At 39.0% G+C, this 22,420-nt stretch overlaps 2 protein-coding genes across 5 annotated transcripts in view; one reads left to right on the top strand and one right to left on the bottom strand.

The window, feature by feature from the left end:
• Positions 1 to 12,321, bottom strand: part of LOC136878856 (caprin homolog) — a 100,082-nt gene extending 87,761 nt beyond the window's left edge. Inside the window, exon 1 of the mRNA XM_067152395.2 lies at positions 11,382 to 12,321. Within this exon, the coding sequence (XP_067008496.1) occupies positions 11,382 to 11,582 (201 nt within the window). The 5' untranslated portion in view covers positions 11,583 to 12,321. The remainder of the gene's footprint in view (positions 1 to 11,381) is intronic.
• Positions 12,322 to 12,555: 234 nt separating this feature from the next.
• Positions 12,556 to 22,420, top strand: part of LOC136878858 (uncharacterized) — a 317,293-nt gene continuing 307,428 nt past the window's right edge. For all 4 annotated transcript variants that reach the window (XM_067152397.2, XM_067152398.2, XM_068229039.1 and 1 more), the window contains exon 1: positions 12,556 to 12,864. In XM_067152397.2, coding sequence (XP_067008498.2) covers positions 12,787 to 12,864 — 78 coding nt within the window. In that variant the 5' untranslated portion in view covers positions 12,556 to 12,786. The remainder of the gene's footprint in view (positions 12,865 to 22,420) is intronic.

Raw genomic sequence — 22,420 nt, forward strand, 5'->3', positions numbered from 1 at the left:
TGATGATGATGCTTGTTGTTTTAAGGGGCCTAACATCGAAGGTCATCGGCTCCGGACCTTGAACTTCTGGCTTAGTGAGGTTACAGAACATATACTCAGTCTTCTTACGGCTTATTTTGAGTCCATTCATCTCCAAATTTCTAAGGCTGCCTCAACCTCTTCACGTGTTTCACCAACAAGGACGATGTCTTCCGCGTATAGAAAGGTCCATGGTAGTTGTGTATCAGTTGTTCTGTGAGACAGTTAATAATTATATTGAATAGGATTGGGCTCAAAGATGAACCTTGATGAACACCAACCTCAAAAAGGAAACTCTCACAAATACCAGAACTATACTTCACCTTTGTAGAGGGATAAACGTACATGTCCTAGACAAGCCTCACATATTCCCCTGGAGCATTTTGGTGTCGTAATGCAGTCCAAACGATTCCCCCAGGGACGTAGTCAAATGCTTTCTCTAAATCAATGAAAACCATGTGGAGATCCTTGTGAAGTGCACAATGTTTCTCTATCAATATTTGGAGCGTTGGAATTGCATCACTAGTTGAGACTCCAGTTGTGAAGCCACATTGGTTCCTATGGATTATTATATTTGGCATAGGCTATGGCAACAAGTTACATCTATACAAGTACACAATATTTACAAATACACACAGACAAGGAACATGTTTTTTGGGAGCAAGATTTAGTTATAGTAGAATGTCCAGTTGGGTGATCCACTCTATGGCTTCCTCTGTTGGTTCCAAAAAGTCTGGACATCCATAATTTTCTTGATGTGACCTGGCAATGACACATTCCCAAATTTTCAGTGTGTGACAGGTGAGTTTAACGGCTCTGTAACTCCCGCATTCTCTAACATCTCACTTCTGCTTGAAGATAAGCACATCTGGCGAAATTGCTCTGGCATTGACCTCAGAAATGTCATTTCCGTTTATGGCGAAATTGCTCCAGCACTGATCTCAGAAATTTCATTTCCGTAGACTGGAGTCTGCTGTTATCCCTTCTGTTGATGGTGCAAGTTTCCAGACCGTATGTTGTTACTGGTACAAAGAAGACCTGATACAAAGTTTTCTTAGATATTAAAGGAATTTGGCTTTCGCAGAGGAGGTTCCTGACTTGATGGTACAAATGAGCTCCCTTCTGAATCCTATCGGCGATTTCATCTGAGCAACTGCCATCTCGAGTTATAAGATATTGGAACGGATCAACTTCTGCTACCTTCTTTCCATCCAGCATAACATTCTTTGCCTGTTATGCCAACCTTCATGGCTACTGTCCTCATAGGGCTAATTTATAGGCCAAACTCCTTAAATTAGTTGTCCCTGCTGTACTTTATTCTCCGTGCAATCCCAAATCACCACATCGTCTATGAAGGCCAATGCCTTGAAATCAGTACCGACACACTGCTGTTTCACCCTATTTATGATTTTATCTTCACACACTTCTTTTCATCTCTGCATCTTTCAGTGTATCTAAAACCTCTGCAGTTATTAGCACTTCTCCATAGTTTGATTGTTTCAATCATGTAATTGGAGGATTTTTTCTTTTTACATCTGCTGTTGCTTTTGAATCTCGAACAGAGTTCTCCACAATATTAGAGAATATCTCTTAAACACGTTGTGCAGTACGCCTGCCAAGTTCTCTTGGTAATAGACATCTGATTCCAGTCCAGAACAACAACTTCAAGTCATTTATTAGATGTATGTCCAATTTCAAAGGAAGTAGAAGCAGTGATCACAGTCTTTATAGGTGTTAGCTGAATGTGAGGTAGATGGGAGAGGCATGTCAGCTGAACATAAAGCAAAAGTCAATGGCAGTGATAATTCAGTTGAACGTGAGGCAGAATGTAGTGGCATATCAGATGAATGTGAAGCAGATGGCAGGAACATATCAGCTGATTTTTTTTCTTTTTTTTTTTTAAATACTGGTTTAAAGTCACACTAACACATCAAAGGTTTTCAGCGATGTAAAGATTGTAAAAGGCTAAGATTGTGAAGGTAGTGGCCGTGGCCTTAATTATGGTACATTTCCAGCATTTGTCTCGTGTGAAAGAGGGAAAGCATGGAAAACCCACCATCTTCGGAATGCAAACTCATAGTTAAGTGACTGTAACTGCAGGGCCAACTCAGTCGTATGAGCTGAACGTGAAGTACGACACAGTATGACATCAACAGATGGATCAGGCTGTTTGTAAGGTCTATACTTTAGCAAGTAATTTGGATAAAACAAATCTTCTGGAAACTTGGATGAATGTTTTCCTACTTATCACAGGGGTACCGAATTTGGGTTCTCACTATAAGGCAAATCACAATTTCCTATTCAATGTCAGGTTTCCGAACTGGAGGTCTTAGAGCACCTAGTTTTGCAATGGGACCTTTCTTCCATTTATGTGGACACAGAACAGAAATGGAAAAATTGTAATGTTCTTTCACCTGCCTGTTTGCACAAATGTGGTTAATAATATCATCAGAGGCCGATGACCTCGATGTTAGGCCCCTTTAAAAAACAAGCATCATCATCATCAATAATATTATTAACTGCATTCTGAACACCTGATTTTACATAGGATAGGTCGTCTGTCTTTTATTGCAAAAGTTCTTGGCATCTTATACCTGTTAAAAAAACGGAATATAATAATTAAAACAATCTGCCAAGAATCTACCAAATGTGCTAATTTTAAATAGAAGGCTACATACCCAGAGATTTCTGTGACACCACTGAAGATGTTTACAATCACACCCAATGTAAAATTATTGGAGGTAATTATTAACACCAGAGTACCTTCATTCTAATATGTTCAGTATCGTGTAAACTTTTTTTAAACAGTTGTTTAATCTTCCTACTTTATTATTATAATAATAATAACTGAAAGGTTGAACTTATCTTTCCTTATCATGGCTTATTCTTGTTCAAAGATTTTGTAGTGGTTGCAACATTTACTTTAATCTAGAACACGGAGGAAAAAAAAAAAAAAAACCCCTCACAACATCCAACAGTTTCACTGCATGTGGTGGGAAATTATTTGGAGGGAAAGCTAACTTCTTGTTCTACACAGTGCTGCCAACTGTTTCAAATATGGACTATGTTTACAACTGCCCTTCCTGACCTTCAGTTCTATTAGAAAGTGAATATTTAAAATTAATCCCAATATGTTTCAAACTGTTTAATGGATACTGTCAATGCCATGGCTATATTGAAACACTAGATTTTGCATGTATATGTAGCCAAGTGATACTGGGTGTAGGGGAGCATAAGAGCCAGGTGACTGCATATGAAGGGGGTCACAGTTCAAATCCTGCCAAGGCACACTGGACTTTTGCAATTAAAACTCAGCCCTCTTTGTTCAGGTTCCATGGATACAATCATGATAGCAGCAGTCACGTAAAACTACAAACTTTGATAATGGGTGAGGTCAATAAAAGATGAATGATCATGTGAATAATTGCATATGGTTGGCTACAGAAAGAGCAGGCATGTGAAATCTGGATGAGAGAAAACTTCTTGGATGATGATGATGATGATGCTTGTTGTTTAAAGGGGCCTAACATCTAGGTCATCGGCACCTAATGGTACGAAATGAAATGACAAATTAAAAGTCCAAAATCCTCCACTGACCAGAATTTAAAACGTGAAGACGAAGAATGAATGGATGGACATTAATTTAAAACAATCAGTGGAACCGACCCACAGTGTCTCACATGCACAGAAGTTGGTGTAAAACAATAGTATTACTGACCAAGGGACTGCTTCTATAGCACGATACTGAATCGATGATGCTTGTAGTCAAAAGGGGTCCAAAATCCAAGTCGCCGGCCCCTGATAATGGTACTTATCGCTAGGAAAGTAGAACCATGGTATTTGTCATGTTACAGTAATAATCAAAAGTAGCGTAGACTCGTGGTATATCACACATTATGGTACTTTTGTGTCGTTTGTTTGTCCAACCTATGTCCTGTTTTCCTACGGAGTTGGGTATGAGGTGAGATGAATCTATCGTGGCTAGTTTTTATGACCGGATGCCCTTCCTGATGTCAACCTCATCAGAGGAGTTAATGAGATGAAATGAATGACGTGATATATGATAGTAGGGAGAGGGTGAAACCCGGTGCCAGCACATAGCCCACTCCTGTTGAATAGCACCAAGGAGTCTGCTCAAGGCTTAACGTCCCCATCCGACGGACGAATCACCATTAATAGCGTCATATGCCCTCACTCCATATGAGCCCTGCAGAGAGGTTTGGAATTTAATCCAGGCTTTTGGCACGCAATCTAGTGATTAGAAACTGTATACCACCACCTCCCCTACCCTGCCGGCAAACATTCTGATGGTGAAATTTTTTTCGACCAACAGAACTCGAACCGGCTAACCTCGGTGTCAGACTGTTTTAGACTTCAGCGCCTTAACGATCATGGCCACCAGGTGGACTCCACACATTATGGTACTACTCGCAGGTAATGAAATTCGCACATGGAATACAGACCTATGGTGTGATATAGATGTTGATTCCCATAGGGAACCTGAAATATTTGTCCTGAATGAGTAAATTTATAATACTAATATAAATGATCCGTTATTGGACATTACAAATTTTCCAGCTAACTCATTCCTGGTTGACAGCACTTTGCCCCCGTGTGCTAAGTTGGGCTCGTCAGTTGGCACTTAGCACACCCACCAAAACGCATGGTTAGTGCACACCGTGGAGGCCACTGCGTAGACCACTTGGAGCCACTCGGTGGCCTACGCAGTAGCCTCCTGTCTTGGTGGGTGGGCTAAGTGCCAACTGATGAGCCCAACTTAGCACACGGGGGTGAAGCGCTGGCAACCAGGAATGAGTTAGCTGGAAAATTTGTGATGTCCAATAACGGACCATTTATATTGGTATTATGACCTATGGTGTTTCGCACATTGCGGCGCCATTTACAGGCAACGTAAACCTATGGTGTTCATCACATAAGTGTACTAACCACAGGGACTTGTGCTATCCCGTGGTGTTCCTCATATAGCGGGTACTAATCATAGGCAAGCCAGAACCAGGGTGTCACTCATCCCATGGTGTCATTCATATATTGCTACTAATCACAGGTACTGTAAAAGCTGGCAACGCACTCTTTTGCTACTAATCACAAACCTATTTGGTACCGAACATAGTGGTACTACGCGCAAGTAAAAGCGACCCATGGTGTTCCCCGCGTGGTGGTACTAATCACAAGGAGTTTCATGGTTCTATTACAATCATCCCTTGGTCGCCCCTTTTAGTCACCTCTTACGACAGGCGGGGGATACCGTGGGTGTATTCATCGTCTGAGTCTCCCAGCCACAGGGGAGTAAAAAAACTTCTTGGAGGTAGAGACTGATCTATATGGCAGGAAACCACACTTGACCACATACTTTAATTTGTATTTTTGCTATAATAATAATAATAATAATAATAATAATAATAATAATAATAATAATAATAATAATAATAATAATACCCAGTCTAGCAATAAATACTGATACAAACTTTTGACACAACATGTACATCCGGTTTGGCAGGTAAGGAACTACCAGTGTGCACACATTAACCTTGAACCATTGTTAACTTGTCTGTGAAAGAGGAATCATCTAGCTCCAGGTTTCAACATGGGATGGGGTGATTATGAAAATTGTGTTGCAGTAATAGCATTACATAAAGTTGGAAAATCTCCAAGTGACATTTTCGAGACGCTGCAAAAGCTGAAAATCAGTCGTATGTTTGTGTACCGGACCAGTGAGCGATTCACTGCAACCGGGACTGTAGAGGATCGTCCAAGGGAGGTTCGCAGACGCAGTGTCAGAACTCCAGCAGCAAGAAAAGGCAGCGGCAGCTAGTATTCGGAGAAATGCGGTGTGAACGCAGGCTACCATGGCCCGTGAAATGAGCATTTCAAAAAGGTCAATGAGAAGGCTTCTGTCAGAGGACCTTGGACTACGAGCTTATCGCCGATGAACAGTACATTACCTTGACGCGTGCCTAAAGTAGCTGAAGTGCTTACATGTCGACATCTCCTGCAGTGTTACGCACAAAATGGTCATCAAAACATCCTCTTCACTGATGAAAAGGTATTCACTATTGAACAATCTTTCAATGTGCAAAACGACAGGGTTTGTGCATCATCATTCTGGGAAGCCAGTAAAAAGGTTCCGAAAGTTCAGAGAGCCTATCATCCCACCTCTGTGATAGTGTGGCGAGTTATTCTGGCACCACCCAGCTGCATTTCTGCGAAAAGGGCATTAAAACCAGCGCCAGAGTGTACGAAAGCACCGTTTAGGAGCCTATTGTGAAGAACTTAAGTGGCACATTGTTTCAAAACCAACCCTGGACTTTCCAGCAGGATTCTGCTCCAGCCCACAAGGTAGGTCAACTCAAGGGTAGCTTCAGCGTCATGTCCCCAACTTCATTTCAACTGAATATTGGCCCAGTAACAGTCCAGACCTGAACCCTTTGGACTACCGACTGTGGTCAGTGCTTGAGAGCATCATCTGCAAGAAGAGACACCCCCCGCCCCCCATTGGAAGTTTAAAGCATTCCTTATTGTTAGCAGTGGCAGATTTCCCCCCGGATGTCCTCCGTTCCGCCATTGACGAGTGGCCAAGAAGACTCAGAGCCTGTATCAGTGCCAAAGGTGAACATTTTGAAAAGTGATTGGTGATTTGTGTAAAGAATGCCCATAAGAACAACATACTAACAGCAAATTAAAATACTTCTCATAATTTTTGCAATTTTCACTTTTTAAGTTATAACAGTATTTATGGCTAGACTCGGTAATAATAATAATAATAATAATAATAATAATTGTTACTAACAAATTCCAGATAACCTTCACTGCAACATTAAAGTAAAACATGTTTTAACAGATATTTAGCATACAAGCATGTATTAAAAACAAAGTTTAATATATCTCTTGCACAGCAAGTTATTGAAATTTCATAGATATGAAGTTTAACTGAAAATGCCAAATTTATAGCCGACAACAATAAAACAAGAATCCACCATAATTCAATCAAATAGTTATTTTGTTACATTTCAGTTATATATAAATATACTGTATATAAATATATAGCCTACAGCAAATGGATAGCAGCCTGGAACTAGCAACACAGACTGAATCATATAATTAAAAACAGCAATATTATGAATGAGAAACAGCAAATTATATTCTAAAACTCCTACTGATTATCTAGGTTATCAGTTGTTAATTGACATTACATGTTCTGACCTAGAAGTTAAGCTTGGTAGCAATTTGCTCACCTCTCTAATTAGAGGATCAATATCAGATTCTCTGACCTATGAGCTGGTGACATGTTAGTACTTGCCTTCCACAGAAATAGCTCCTGCAATTGAAATACTGGATACAAATAAAGAATGAAATGATATAGTATTATAAAATTCATAGCCCAACAATATACTTAAGAGAGCAATATTTTATTCTGTCTAACTTAAATGACAAAATTTAATTTTAAGAATCCTTTTTTCTTCAACCTCTTTTCCCTCACACTCTGGTGAGGTCACAGTTGTCTTGCATATGTGGATTTGGTCCTGTTTTATGGCAAGATGAGGGGCTGCCTGGCTGAGGCGGTAAAGGTGTGCTCGGTTCATCCGGAAGGATGTGGATTTGATTCCCCGTCAGAGAGTACAATTTACAAACGTCATCATATAGATCCGTATTGATACAGTTAAAACTAAGAAACAATGTTAGGCTTTGTGTCTTGATTGGGAGTACCAAAACCTAACATTGTTTCTTAGTTTTTACCTGTCAGAGTGTCGTAAAATTTAAGAAATGAGATTTCCACTTCTGGAGATGCACATGGCCCTGAGGTTCACTCAGCCTCCACCAAAAATGAGTACTAAGTTAATTCCTGGTGGCAAAGGCGGCCGGGCGTAGAGCTAACCATCCTACCCCACCAAGTGCCGAGGTTACGGATACTGGAAGCCTTTACCTTCCACACCTCCAGGGGCCTTCATGGCCTGTATGGAAATTACTTTGCTTTTGGCCAGATACCCTTCCTAATTCCAACCCTATGTGGAGGGATGTACTTGCTATCACACTTCTGTTGTGGTTGGTCGTGCAGTGCATTATGTGTTTAACAAGAATAGTCCAAATCCACGAGCTGGATGAAAACTGAACATGTTTTCAAAAAATCTCACCACAGTTCAAAACTATATCATATACTACGAGGAAGTTGTAAACGGCTCAAACACAGGCTGGCATTCTCGTCAAAAGAAATTGTGGATATTCCTATATTGCTGGAAATATGCAATTGTAGAGTTGTAGCATTTATTTCTTATAAGGGTGTGGGATGAACTTGACTATAGAGTTGATGTGTGTAGAGTAACTCATGGAACACATATCAAGCACTTGTAGGCTCATAAAAAAACTTCGTGAGTTTTTCTGTCTATATAATTTTGTAATGTTACAACAAATAATAAACAAACAGGAATTTTTTTAAACCACTCAAATCATTTATGCACACCCTGTATTCATTGTGCTAAAAAAAACAGATCGTACTAGGAGACAAAATATTGCGATTCATTTATCGGGCCCTCAAGGGGAAGCTAGGAATATTCATAACCCTTTACAGGCGTGGGAGTTTATTTTGTAACACTGTCGACTCACCTCCGCCGCAATCGTCATTTTTCGCTGCTTTCTTCCCGATGTTTGACATCTGCACACTGCCACAGCTACGGGATTACTGTCAGCCAATTATCTGCGTCAAACCTGGATGACATCATAGACTCTGCACTCTTCATGGATGTTCTCGGTGTTTCTAGTGCCGTGTGTCATGATTTCTCCTGTACCTCGCCTCTCCAACTGGCCTATCTAAGCAGTACTCTTTGCGTACTACTTCGAGGAGTTCTTTGGCTGTTGGAGAGAGGGAAATATCTTTGTGCTATGCTGCTGTAAATTTTCACCTCATATGGGACTTTAGTATTTGACGAGGAGGTATTGTAAACTTTGCACGACTATGTGTTCGAGTAGTTGCGATCAATCATTATCGATAAGAGCGAAGTGGATCTCTAATTCTTTTTGTACTCTTTTTTCACGGCGTACACTTTGAGTATATCAATCTTGTGTGTGTAACGTGTTTTATTTAGTAGGTTCAAAGTTTCTCTGTGAAGTCCAACACTCACCGTCGAACCAGGGTTCTGAGAGGTTTTCGAATTTGAGCCGATTTAATAAAGTTTGTTATGATATGTAAAGCTGACTCTACCAGATCATTTTCTATTAATGATGGTATATCTGAGGTTTTCTTTTCCTCTTTCAAGGATGCACTTATCTAATGTTCTCGAGACAATAAGCTCAGTCTTTCTCTTGCTTTTAAATTTTTGGCTCAAAATTTGGAGTTCAGTGGCTACGAGAATGTGTTTTTGCAGGGTAGCTGCTGGATTGCTGTACATAACCTGTTGTTCTAGAATTCGTACATTGGTGCCTTTCATACAGACTAAGTTGATGGTACTTTTACCGTTCGGGGCTATGTAAGCCTTTTTCATTTAGTTGTTGGTTAGTTTGTATCCTTCATCATTTAATAATTCTAGTATAATCATTGTCTTTTGATCTGGTTTATCAACTCTGCAATTGAGGTCACCACCCAGAACTACAGAATTTTCATTTTCCACAATATCGATGGCTTTCATTACATGCTCGACCGTATCGACCACACTTCGTAGAGAGCTTATATAGAGTCCTACTACACTTATTTTGTCAAACTGTAATATGACCATGTTGTCTTCTATATGGGTACCTTTAACTTTACCTACGTTATCTTTAAACAGTCATGAGACTCCCCCCTCGGGTCTTCCTCTGTCCCTAGTAGTAGCTAAGGTGTTTCTAAAATACATGTGTGGGAAGCTCATGTGATCAGACAAGAAAGTTTCTGTAGCTATCACTAAAACAAAACGCGCCCAAAAATTGTCTGGCACAAAAGAAGTTATTGTCTTTAACCCTTCCGCATTCCAGTTAAGTATCATTAAATTCATTAGTGTGTCAGCATTCTCTTGGGAGTTTCCCGTGGAGTTGTCTCCTTTCGTCCTATTCGAAAGAGCCATCTTTGTTTATTCCGTATTGGTATCGAAATCGAAAACGAAACCGCCTCACCAGTATTCCCTTTGGCCAAAAGTCAGGTTTTGATGTCAACTCCAAGAATTCAAATGGGAGGCCGACTTTAATGTCTTTTTTGTCTCCGCGAGTCTGAAGCTCTTCACAGACCATTCTGCCTGTTATTTGTTGTTTAGTTAGGTATTTTTTCACCTGATCTGTTGTTTTGCTGCTTTGTACTTTTCCCAGGTATAACCGAATGGTTTTGTCTGCGTCTCTCAGGTCACCTTCATTTTCTTTGGTTCCGATGAGATGTCCTTTATCAACTGAGCTTATGCTACCGACCACATTTCTCCATGGCTGTTCTACTGTTCTTCCTCTTACTTCATTTTCACCTGACGTGGAAGGTATAGCAGTCGTCTGTATTTCGTTGAATTTATTCTGTTGTTGAAGCTGACCAGAGAGTGGGGGAAATCTTCCATTTGGATTCTGTTGGCGTCTCTACTGATGGGATCCTTTATTGTTGATGGTCTCGTTTCCCTTTGGGACAATGTTTTATCTATCTTGTCCTCTATTAATACATCAAGTTTGTTTGCTACAGTATCTGTCTACCTTCTTTGTCAGCTCTTCCAATTTTGGGTTGTTATTTATCATTAGTTCCATTTTTTCTAATAACTGTTTGATTAAATCTCCTTGTTCATGAGAAATATGTATCAGTACAATTTACGAACTTCATCGTATAGATCTGTATTGATCAGTTAAAACTAAGAAACAATGTTCGGTTTTCGTCCACCCAATCAATACACGTCCGGACGTGTTTCTTAGTTAAATATGTATCACTAGCTTCGGTGGTACACATAGGCCTACTAAAATTGGAACGATACAGAGAAGATTAGCATGCTAGAACAATTAACCCTCCTTTCACATCTTGGACTTGGGACCGAACAATGGTTGCATTAGGAATTCCACTATACCACACTCGCAATATAAAATAATTTAATCTGGTCAGATTTCGTGTTTTACAAGTCTTTGAAAAGAGATGATTAGAATCACTAGTATAAATATGCAAAACACACCTATTTCTGACTGAATATGATCTCAACATAACCAAAATATCAAACACATAACCCACCTGAATTTTAATGGTCCTGAATGAAGTTAAGGTCACTCCACATCAAATTAACATACCTATCTTACATCATACAAGTCAGAAGTGTACAAAATGCAATATTTATTCCTACATAAGAAAAAACATTTCACAGTGCTCCTAACAATTTCATAAGATTTAGTATGTGAACTCATCATGTGAAATGCACTATACCTACCTTATTCTCTGTAGTCCTTTGAAGACCTTTTTCATTTCCACTAGAAAATGGTTTTTTATAGACACCAATTTCCAGTTTCCCACCTCTGCTCCACTGTGGATATTGAGATGTTAATGGAGGCAATACTGTCCCTTTACCATGAGGAGTTTCTTGAGACGTCCCTGGAAGGACCGTTACTGAACGAGAATCTGATGCACTCATACTGGAATGCTAACAAGAATGTATTAAGGATTTATTTTTAAACACGGACACATTTATATCTTCCTACACGTTGGAAGTGACGATACGTAACCAAAGAAAATTTGAGGTGCCACAGTCTGCTGCACAATTAGCAATTTACAGATTGTTCAGCTTATAAGTACAGTACCGAGTATTTTGAAAAGTACGGTACTAAAAAGTGGGAGTATTATTTCAATATAATCAATATTACTGGAAATATTAGAACGAATAGAAAATACTTTGTAATTCTTCACCGTTTGTCAGTCGCATTACGAATTCCAGAATACCACTCCCACAATACATACCGTAATAATTTAATCCGGTCAGGATATACACACAAATTTCGTGTTTTGCAAGTCTTGCACACAAAGACGACTAGAATCGTTACGATAAATGTGGGAAATATGCTTATTTCTGATTGAATATGATTTCAACATGTTAAGAGAAATGTCAAACTCACAACCCACCGGAAGAAACTAATAAAGAATAAACCAATGTATTCCTAACCTAACACAACATGGTTCAACACACACCCACTTCTACATGCGATATACGCCCCTCATTAAAAAGTACTTGACATACCGCATAGTAAACTTTCACAATACTTTTCATTTTGAAGGAGGGGAATTAGACAACTCTAGAATACCCAAATTCGCCAAAATCGAACCGCAACCAACCCCAATTTGCACTAATGTAAACAAGATCAAACATTTCGCGCAACCATTCCTCTCCTCTGAAAACAACTGAAAACAACTGAATCAATCTCAGATTTAAATAATAGTACTAATACATTGAGTAAATAATTATTCAGCAACTAAATTTTCATTTTCGTAAAAAATATGATGTATTGACCAAATTTTCGCCTGTACAGTGTAAAATGTTATTATATTAAATAGCCGCATGTCTTTCGTAGTTACTTTTGCTGCGCATGCGCAGTGCGCGAGAATTAAAACCTGTTTAGTCGTAATCAGCTGATCGCCTATTAATTAATTCTAACTTGTTTTGGTTGTCTGTTATTTATATTGTTGATGGCCTTCGTTTTTTGACTGCTTAGAGTTTTATTTTACATATATAATTTAATGCCAGACTTAAAGTTGGTAATATAAATGTTTAATAGATTATAATCATTTTTGATATGTTTAAATACTTGGATTAATTTTGAAGTATAATACATAAATCACCATCGATGCTCAGAAAACGAACACAGAGTCATGATCCAGTGTCATTTCCTGCTGAGGCTCCCAGCGGCGACTTTGAATTTCAGGTAATACCGTACCAGTTGTACTATTTTTATTACGTTTTAACTCTTTTAGCCTCTAGATGAAAAATGTAAATTCCACTAAATTACCGTAGTCGTGTTTTTGAAATATTTGTATATTTATTATGAACTTTTTTTGTAACTACACAAATTGTTTGAGAAATAATTATCCATAATATTAGTCCAATGACTTAGTTACTGCTTCGTACCAAGGCAGCAGCGATTCGAATCCTGGTCAATGCTTGTCGATTTTTTTAAATGTGATCAGATTCATGTAAAGCTACAAACTAGCTTGCATTATGCGTGATTTGGATTGTTATTTAAGTAATCAGAATTGTAGGTTTAAAGATGTTTACAAAACTTTGAATCTGCCCCTTATTTTGCTGGGCAGCTCACTTATTAGTTAAAATGTCATTGTTGATATTAAATTATAAAATCATCATTTAAGTTTCATTTAGGCTTAAAATATTTCATAATATTATAGTTGCCTTCCTCTGAAAACAAACTTAATTTCAGTGTAGAGAGAGGCTGCCCTTTCTGCTTAATCTATTCATGAGCCACACACTAAAATGTCAGATGTAGTAATTTTATCAACATTTATGTATGTAATAATTTCAAGGTAAAACTTCCATAAGCGGGCTGGGCATGTTAGGGTATGTCCTATTAAAGGATGACTTAACATATTAACATGGGGCAGTTTAAGGGAAAGATAAGTGACTTGCACTAATAGGTAAGACCACAGGGTATTTGACAGTGTGTCCAGCAGCAGTGGTCCATATGAAGTATTGACGTTACATTATCAGAAATGTTAGTAACTGTTACTAAAATTTCATTAAGAAACAGTGTTCATTGATAAAACAATGTTCATTAATATATGGAGTTAAAAGGGGTTATATTAACTTATTTATAGGCAAAGTAGTCGGCACTAATGCGTATAACCACAGGGTATTTTAGCAGTGTCCAGCAGTGCTGGTCCGAAGAATCATTGATGCTACTCTAATACAAAATCTTAGGAAATTATAAAGTTTATGTATATATATATGGAAGCAGTTTGGGGAGTAAGGGTACAAAGTGTCTGGCACCAATGTTCATAACAATAATTACTGCCGTTGGTTGGCGATCACAGTTTGACAGGGCAACTACACCGTAATATTTACGTTATTCTATTGAACAGTTGGGAAATTACAAGCTTATAATACATATTTACAAGGGAGCAGTTGGGGGAGAAAGCATACAAAATGTCTGGCACCAATGTACTTCTGGGAGAATATCGTAGGCCTAGATATTCCAGGTGATTATGTAGGCGTTACATAATTTTTCTGTGAGGGTTTTGTTGGCTACTTTTCCATTGTTAGTACTTCCAATAATTTCACCCAGGTACTTTACATGATTAACTTGTTTGATGTTGCCATGTTTGATCACAAGTGATCCCAGTTTGGGGTTCGTGGAGTCCATGTACTGTGTTTTCTCATAAGAAATTTGGAGGCTGGTTTTGATTGCAATCTCATGATTTTCGATGGCATGTCTTGTGTCCTCGGGAGTCTGAGTAATTGTTGCTAGATCGTCAGAGAAGGCAAAGCATTTTATGTTGATCTGCACTGGTTGGTACTAAAATTTATTCCTGGTATTTCTTGCTTGCCATGTTTTAACGATCTTATCTAGTACAAGGTGGAACAGGATCGGAGACAGCGCATCACCTGTCTTACTCCTGTTCTAATTTTAAAAAGTTTGGAGATTTCAGCCATGAACTTGAATTTAGATGTTGCTTCTGTCAAAGTCTGCAGTTGTTTTATTATCTACACCATATTCCCATAGCACATTAAAGAGAGTGATGCAATCAGCCGAGGCGAATGCCTTTTTGAAGCCTTCAAAAGTGACCACTATGCGGTACGTCTGGTAGTTCTGTAGTATTATCTTGAGGTTCCAGATCTGTTCAGCGCATGATCTGCATGGTTGGAAGTCTGTCTGATATTTGCCAATCTTGTGTTATGTCTGTTGGTCCACTCTAGTAATAAGGGCACGTGAGAGCACTTTATAGGTGATGTGCTGAAGTAAAATGACTCGGTAAGTGTTTGAATCTATCTTATTGCCTTTTTATGTGGTGGGTGAATCAAAGCAGTTTTCTAAGCTGCAGGAATGATTCTGTTCTTCCATATATTCGCAATGATGGCTTGTAGGCATTCAACCAGGAGTTCATTTCCAATCTTGAACATCTTGGCTATTATGCTGTCTTTCTCTGGTAATTTATTGTTTTCTAGGTTAATATGATGTTTTATATCCCGTCATGTGCCAGTGAAACCGAGTCCTGATTTGGGGCAGGTATGTTGAATTAGAATTTCTCTGTAGGTGGTTCACAGTTGTGTAACTTCTCAAAGAATCACTTCAGGATGACACAGTTGGCATTATTATTATTATTATTATTATTATTATTATTATTATTATTATTATTATTGAGGGACTGTGGAAAATCACACTTGTTAAGGGTCCGCACTCCACAAGTGTGTGGAATTCTTACCCACTAAAAACCACACACCCTTTTCCCACGATGTATATCATCACCCCAGAACCGCTCTCGCATTACTTCTGGGTGATATCGTACTTACTAATTATTATTAAGCAAAAATATGATCTAGCAGAATGTGCAAATTACCATCCAATTCACCTCCTGTCACTTACAATAAAGACCTTTGAAATAATCCTTGATTGACGACTGGTGAAATTGTCAGCATTATTACCAACCAGTGCAGCTTCGTCAAGGATGGTGGAACATTCGATGCAATCTTCACTGCCAAGAATGCTCATTGAAAAGCTCTGAGAGAAACAACAGCCACTGCATATTGCCTTCCTTGATCTTGAAAAGGCTTTTGACTGTGTTCCACATGTGTGATCTGATATGCATTTCATGACCATGGTGTGCCAGAAATGCTTATTAATTGGATCAAGGTGCTATTCAAGAACACTGCAAGTCATGTACGTTGCGTTGTCAGTATTTTGAAGTGATTCTTAGTGAAAGTCAGTGTAAACTAAGGCTCCGCAATGTCCCTATTGCTCTTTGTCCTCATCATGGACACAATCACACAGAACCTGCAAAGGAGTGTCCTTTTGGACTCTGTTCTATGCAGGCGATGTCACACTTGCTAATACAACAAGAACAAGATTACAGCAACAAGTTGAAGACTGTAACAGCCATCTCACAGTATGATCATAGACTGAACAAAAAGAAAGCCGAATACCTGGAAACCATTCCAAGCAACGGCTCCATCCATGTTGATGGAGAGACCTTACCGAAGGCCGTAAGCTTCACGTATCTAGGATCTCGCCTCCAGACTGACGGTGGGATTGGTGACGAATTAAAAAGTAGGATAAAGGCAGCAAGGATGAGTTGGAGGGAAGTCACAGGTGTACTCTATGACAGAAGGATGCCAGTACATCTGAAGTCCAAAATATACTGCATGGTAGCATGTCCGCATGTCCTGTTCCTTTATATGGTGTTGAACATCGACTGACTGACAAAGCTATGGAGCGAAAATTACAAAACATGGAAATGCGTATGCTCTGTTGGTCGATGAGCATCACACTCCTGCATCGTGTCAAAACCAACACTGTTTGCCAGCAAATGGGCATCGCACCTGTCATTGAAAAGCCATGAGAAAATCATCTGCAATGGTATGGTCACATCCTGCGTGCTGCACCTGGAACAGTTGGTAATTTCACCCACTCCTTTGAAATTAATGGGCAACGTCCATATGGATGTCCAAAGCAGCACTGGCATGACACAGTGAATACTGATATGAAGACTCACAACTTAAGACCACACGATGTCCCAGATCATGCAAAATGGTGAGCCAAGGTTACAACAGCGGACCCTGCACCAGCAGGAAAATGCTAGGAAGAAGAATGTTGTTATTATTATTATTATTATTATTATTATTATTATTATTAACCTGACAATGCTTGATTATTACAAGTGATGAATTTCTTTCTTGGTTCTATATTGGGTTAACAATTTTTTAAATACTATTCCTAGAAGAATGAATTTATATTGGTCCACCTGTTCAATACAATTCTGATGTAAACCACTTAAAAGTAAGTGGTTTGTACATTCATAAAAACTAATGAGACTAGGACATGTTTTGATCTCATATGGGTCATCTTCAGCTAGTAGTCTGTACATGGAAACAAGTCAACTTAAAATATCCAAAGTGAAAAATGTGGATGAAAAACATGATTGATGGAGAAGTTCAGTGTGACATATTAAAAGTTATAAAAAATAAAAAAAAAGAATTTGCTTTATGTCGCACCGACACAGATAGGTCTTACAGCGACGATGGGATAGGAAAGGCCTAGGAGTGGGAAGGAAGCGGCCGTGACCTTAATTAAGGTACAGCCCAGCATTTGCCTGGTGTGAAAATGGGAAACCACAGAAAAACCATCTTCAGGGCTGCCGACAGTGGGGTTCGAAATTACTATCTCCCGGGTGCAAACTCACAGCTGCGTGCCCCTAACTGCACGGCCATCTCACCCGGTAAAAGTTTTTAAAGCAGCATTCATTGTTTTACAGTCTTGGTGAATTCTAAAATGAGAATGCAGAGGGAGTGATGATCATTATGATTGATCTAGATGGCTATAGTCCAATACTGATTAATATAACTAAAATACACCTAGATGGAGCAGTTTCTTGTGGGGTTCATGGACCTTGTTTTTTTTTTTCAAACAGAGTGTATGATAAAATGTGGCCATAAATATGGAAACTGAGTATATAAATGTCTGGAACTCCTGAGCAACACAATAATTATTCATGCTGACACTAGACTTTACAAAACAGACACTGTTAGTCATTGTGTTCTGCGTTAGGGATGGGAAGTGTTGCCATACCCTCATTATTTCCCTGATCTTAATTTGTGTGACATTGATCTCATTCTTAAGTGAGGTGATGGTTATTGTTTTAAGAGGAAGTACAACTGGACAATCATTCTCTGTTAATACTAATCAGAGGGGAAAAATGGAAGGGATCCGACACTTCGAAAAATGAAGGTATTGGCCGAAGGAAGACAATGGCCATGAAGGCCATGAAAATGAAAGACTTCCTAGGATTGGCAACCTAATACTGTCGGGGTCAAAAAGAGGAAGAGTTGACCGGGAGAGGTCAGATAGGATAGATGAAAGTGGGGAGCTTGGCACAAGGAAGTGGAAGCAATGCCAGGGCTCATCTAACAGCCCCTTGGTCACCAACCCACCCACCCTCCCAAGTTAAGATACCCTGGGGCCCCTTTTAGTCACCTCTTACAGGCAGAGGATACCATGGATGTTATTCTACTGCCCTCACCCACAGGGGGACATCCTTAAGTGAAGAAGCCATAGCATGGAAAATACTTTGCTAACACAGAAGACACTGAATCTGTAATTTGGTGAGAGGTAGCACTTATTAATGAATCTCTCTTTATTTTCCTGATCTTAATCGGTGTGACATTGATCTCATTCTTAAGTGAAGAAGCCATAGCATGGAAAATACTTTGCTAACACAGAAGACATTGAGTCTGTAATTTGGTGTGCCCACCTTCTCCACTGATGACAATGAAACCTGGAAGATTTATATGAAGAAAATGATGTTTTTAGATATCGTGTTTGTTTGTGGGAGACTACTCGATTTCATATGTCATGTTAGTTCTGGGTGACTACAGGATTTTAAATGTCATGTTTGTTTATGGGGGATTACTTCATTTCTTTGTCATGTTTGTTTCTGGGAAACTACTTCAAAAGATATTAAACAAGTTATAGATGGGGGGGGAGGAAATGAAAAAGTAGTGTTTGTTCTTGGGAGTCTACTTTGAAAGCTGTCAAACAGGTGGCTCATGAATAAAATTATTTCACATTTGTGTTTGTTCCTTCTTTGTTCCCTGCAGTTTGTGCACAGACACCATCTGATGGCATCATTGTGTATCAAAATCAAAATCTCTTTATTTGCAAATGAGGTGTCTACCTCGGTGGCAGATGGTACACTAAAATACATTATGGTCAAGCACTAAATTTTAAATTAACATGTCGCACACTTTCAAATGTAAATACATTATTACGAAGGTCATCCGGAAAGTGGTACCCGTTTGCGCAATAAGGACACAGACGAAAATATTAACAAATATACACATTTTTATTGGAAAGAGCATACTTTGCACTACTTCTCCACATAATCTCCAAGCAAATTTAGGCATTTGTCATAACGTGGGACGAGTTTTTGTATTCCAGCGTTATAGTCCTCCGCCGCCAGCATATTGAGATACATAGTCACGGCTCATTTAAGTTCTTCATCGCTGTCAAATCTTTTTCCTGCCAGAAAGTCTTTAAGCTTCGGAAAGAGATGAAAATCCGAAGGGACCAAGTCCGGGCTATACGGGAAATGGTCGAAGGTTTCCCACTTGAATTGGTGCAAAAGTTGTTGTGTTATCGCAGCTGCATGAGGCCTGGCATTGTCATGAAGGAGAATGACGCCTGTAGACAATAGACCTCGCCGTCGATTTTGTATTGCCCGCCGTAATTTCTTTAATGTTTCACAATACGCATTAGCATTAATTGTGTCTCCACGGGCCATAAAATCAATGAGCAGTACACCTCGGTGATCCCAGAAAACGGTTGCCATGAGTTTCCTGGTGTACAGAAATGTCTTGAATTTTTTTTGGTTTGGTTGGTGAATGAGCATGATGCCACTCCATTGACTGTTGTTTACTCTCAGGTAATGCATATCAAACCCATGTTTCATCCCCAGTAATGATACGAGTCAGAAAAGAGTCTCCTTCATCGGAATAACGTCCCAGAAACGTCAGTGCTGCAACCATACGCTTGGTTTTGTGCTCCTCTGTAAGCATGCGAGGGACCCACCTTGCACAGATTTTTGAATAATGCAGATGGTCTTTGACAATTTCATGAACAATTGTTCGAGATACATTAGGAAAATGTTCACAGAGTTCATCAATTGTGACGCACCAATCGTTCCTCGTGTATTCGTCTACTGCGCTTAGCAGTTGGTCTGTAATGACAGATGGTCTCCCTGAACGCTCCTCGTCGTGTGTATTCTCCCCCCAGGTTGAAGTTGCGACACCAGCGCCGAACAGACGACTTGTCCATCACATTGTCTCCATACACCTCTGTTAATTGGCGATGAATATCACAAGGTCGAACGTTTCGTGCATTAAGAAATTTAATCACGGCCCTCACTTCACAACTGGCGGGGTTCTCAATTTGTTTAAACATTTTAAACGATCACAGACACAACACAGGCAATGCTAGCATCACGCAAACTCGCACTGAGCAGGCAGACAAGCCACTGACACGGTCTGACCTTGCCCAGCGGCTACCCGAGTCGGCAGCGCTTCATGGGGCGCTAACGGGTACTACTTTCCGGATGGCCCTCGAAGATTTCCAGTGTTGTAACATTTTCAGGAGGTAGGAAGTAATTGCCAAGACTTGTAAACCAACCTAGAAATGAAGTCTTTGAACTAAAGTGAGAAAATTACATGAGAAAAGGGACTCACACAGAATGGCCATCAAAAATTTACTGAGATCACTATTCTACCAGTAGACCTCCTTTTTAACCTGAGCTTCCCATGTGAACAAATGCTCTGTGATGTGATATTTTCCCGTGTAATTTTTCTTACTGAAAGGAATGTAGGCCTAAGTTTTATGGAATTAACTCTTTTTTTTCTTTCCATTATTTACAAAATGTCTTTGCAGACTACAACATTGTCTTATGCAAATGTCTTAAATTATGCCTACATTTATGCGTCTAGCCTTTTTGATCATAGAATGCAAACCGTCATTGTGATCCTATTTTATTTTTTAACACTTGATATAGAGATTCCCATTCATTCAAGAAAATGCCTTCAGTGATATCATACACCAGGTTCAAGAGAGTAGGAAGACTCTTTTAGATGGTAAAGAGTGGTTGAAACATTTACATGCAAAAGAAGAGGAAACTGAGTGTGAGTCTCAAGATGAGCTACAGGATCAAGTAGTCCATCACCCACCATTGGAGCAACAAACTACTCTTGAAGCAGAAGATACTAAGATGGATAGGGTAAAAGAAATTTTCATTGTAAATGCCTTTGCAGCCTGCAAAGTTGTCTTAAACAAATATCTTATATCATGCCTACATTTATGTGTCTAGCCTTTTTGATCATAGAATCCAAACCATCATTGTGATTCTCTTTTATTTTTTAATACTTGTATAGAGATTCCCATTCATTCAAGAAGATGCCTTCAGTGATATCATACACCGGGTTCAAGAGAGTAGGAAGACTCTTTTAGATGGTAAAGAGTGGTTGAAACATTTACATGCAAAAGAAGAGGAAACTGACTGTGAGACTCAGGATGAGCTACAGGATCAAGTAGTCTCTCACCCATCATTGGAGCATCAAACTACTTTTGAAGCAGAAGATACTGAGATGAATAGGGTAAAATAAATTTTCATGCTATATGTAGCATTGTAAATTATAAGAATAATTGTAGGAATACTTTTCAATCTGTCAGCACTTTGCGAAGGTACCATAACCTCTAGGATTAATGAATCTGATGTGGCTGATGGTATTTTCCATCTTCTCCACTGATGACAACAAACCATCTGCTGGAGAAGCAGCAATACCTAAGCTCCTCATGTCTCTGTGTTCCTTCCATGCTCATGTGTCATTTTTTTTGTGTCTCTTGTGGTTTATACTGTGTCTTTTAGGCCACTTTACTGCTGGTTTTAATAACCTTTGAAACACGTGGGCAGTTTATTGTTTATATGGTTGCTATGCAGTTACACCTAGTTATGGAGAGTTAAGTAATTTCTAGTGCAACTTTTCTTATGATCTTTTCTATTTATTTAAAATTTCCTAATTTTAGACCTGCCATACAACAAAGTATAATAGAGAAAAATGATCTACTTTAAAAAGAATTAATACATATATTAATCATAATTATTACAGGCCATAAAGATGGTTCATCAGAATAAAAATAGATCCTTTTAACCTTACAACATTAAACCTTCATAAATTTTACGAGCATAGTTGGTACTATTGCCGTTCTGAATACTAGAGTAGCATGTTCCTTTCAATAGCTTCAGTTCAGGCCATGGCATTGAGAATGCGAGAGTGATTATTCATTGGACTTCAATACTCGTAGTTTACTTGCTAGGTGTTACGTTGTACATATTACGAAGGTTTAGCAATGCTATTACTTTTTCTGGGAGTCATGACATTTTATTTTACATGCGAGTGCTTATTCATCGCTAAACATCATTGTGTAGTTTTCTAATTTAAGTGTGAAATTATAAAATCTGCACTTGAGTAACATGGATCATGTTTCTCTGGTTCTGGAATTAATCCATAACATGGATGGGAGGGTATTTGACTTCAACTACGACAGACTCGGTGATTTGCTTGAGGAAATTTACAAATAAGTAACCAATGAAGAATTTATGAAGAAGACGAAAAGTTACTGAACTGTATAATGTAGAGTGTACAGATAGCAATGTACAGATTGAAGCAGCAAGTGAATGCAATGAGGAATCGAAAGAAAAAGACGCTGGCTA

This window comes from Anabrus simplex, chromosome 8, assembly GCF_040414725.1.
Source record: "Anabrus simplex isolate iqAnaSimp1 chromosome 8, ASM4041472v1, whole genome shotgun sequence".
Classification (NCBI taxonomy): Eukaryota; Metazoa; Arthropoda; class Insecta; order Orthoptera; family Tettigoniidae; genus Anabrus; species Anabrus simplex.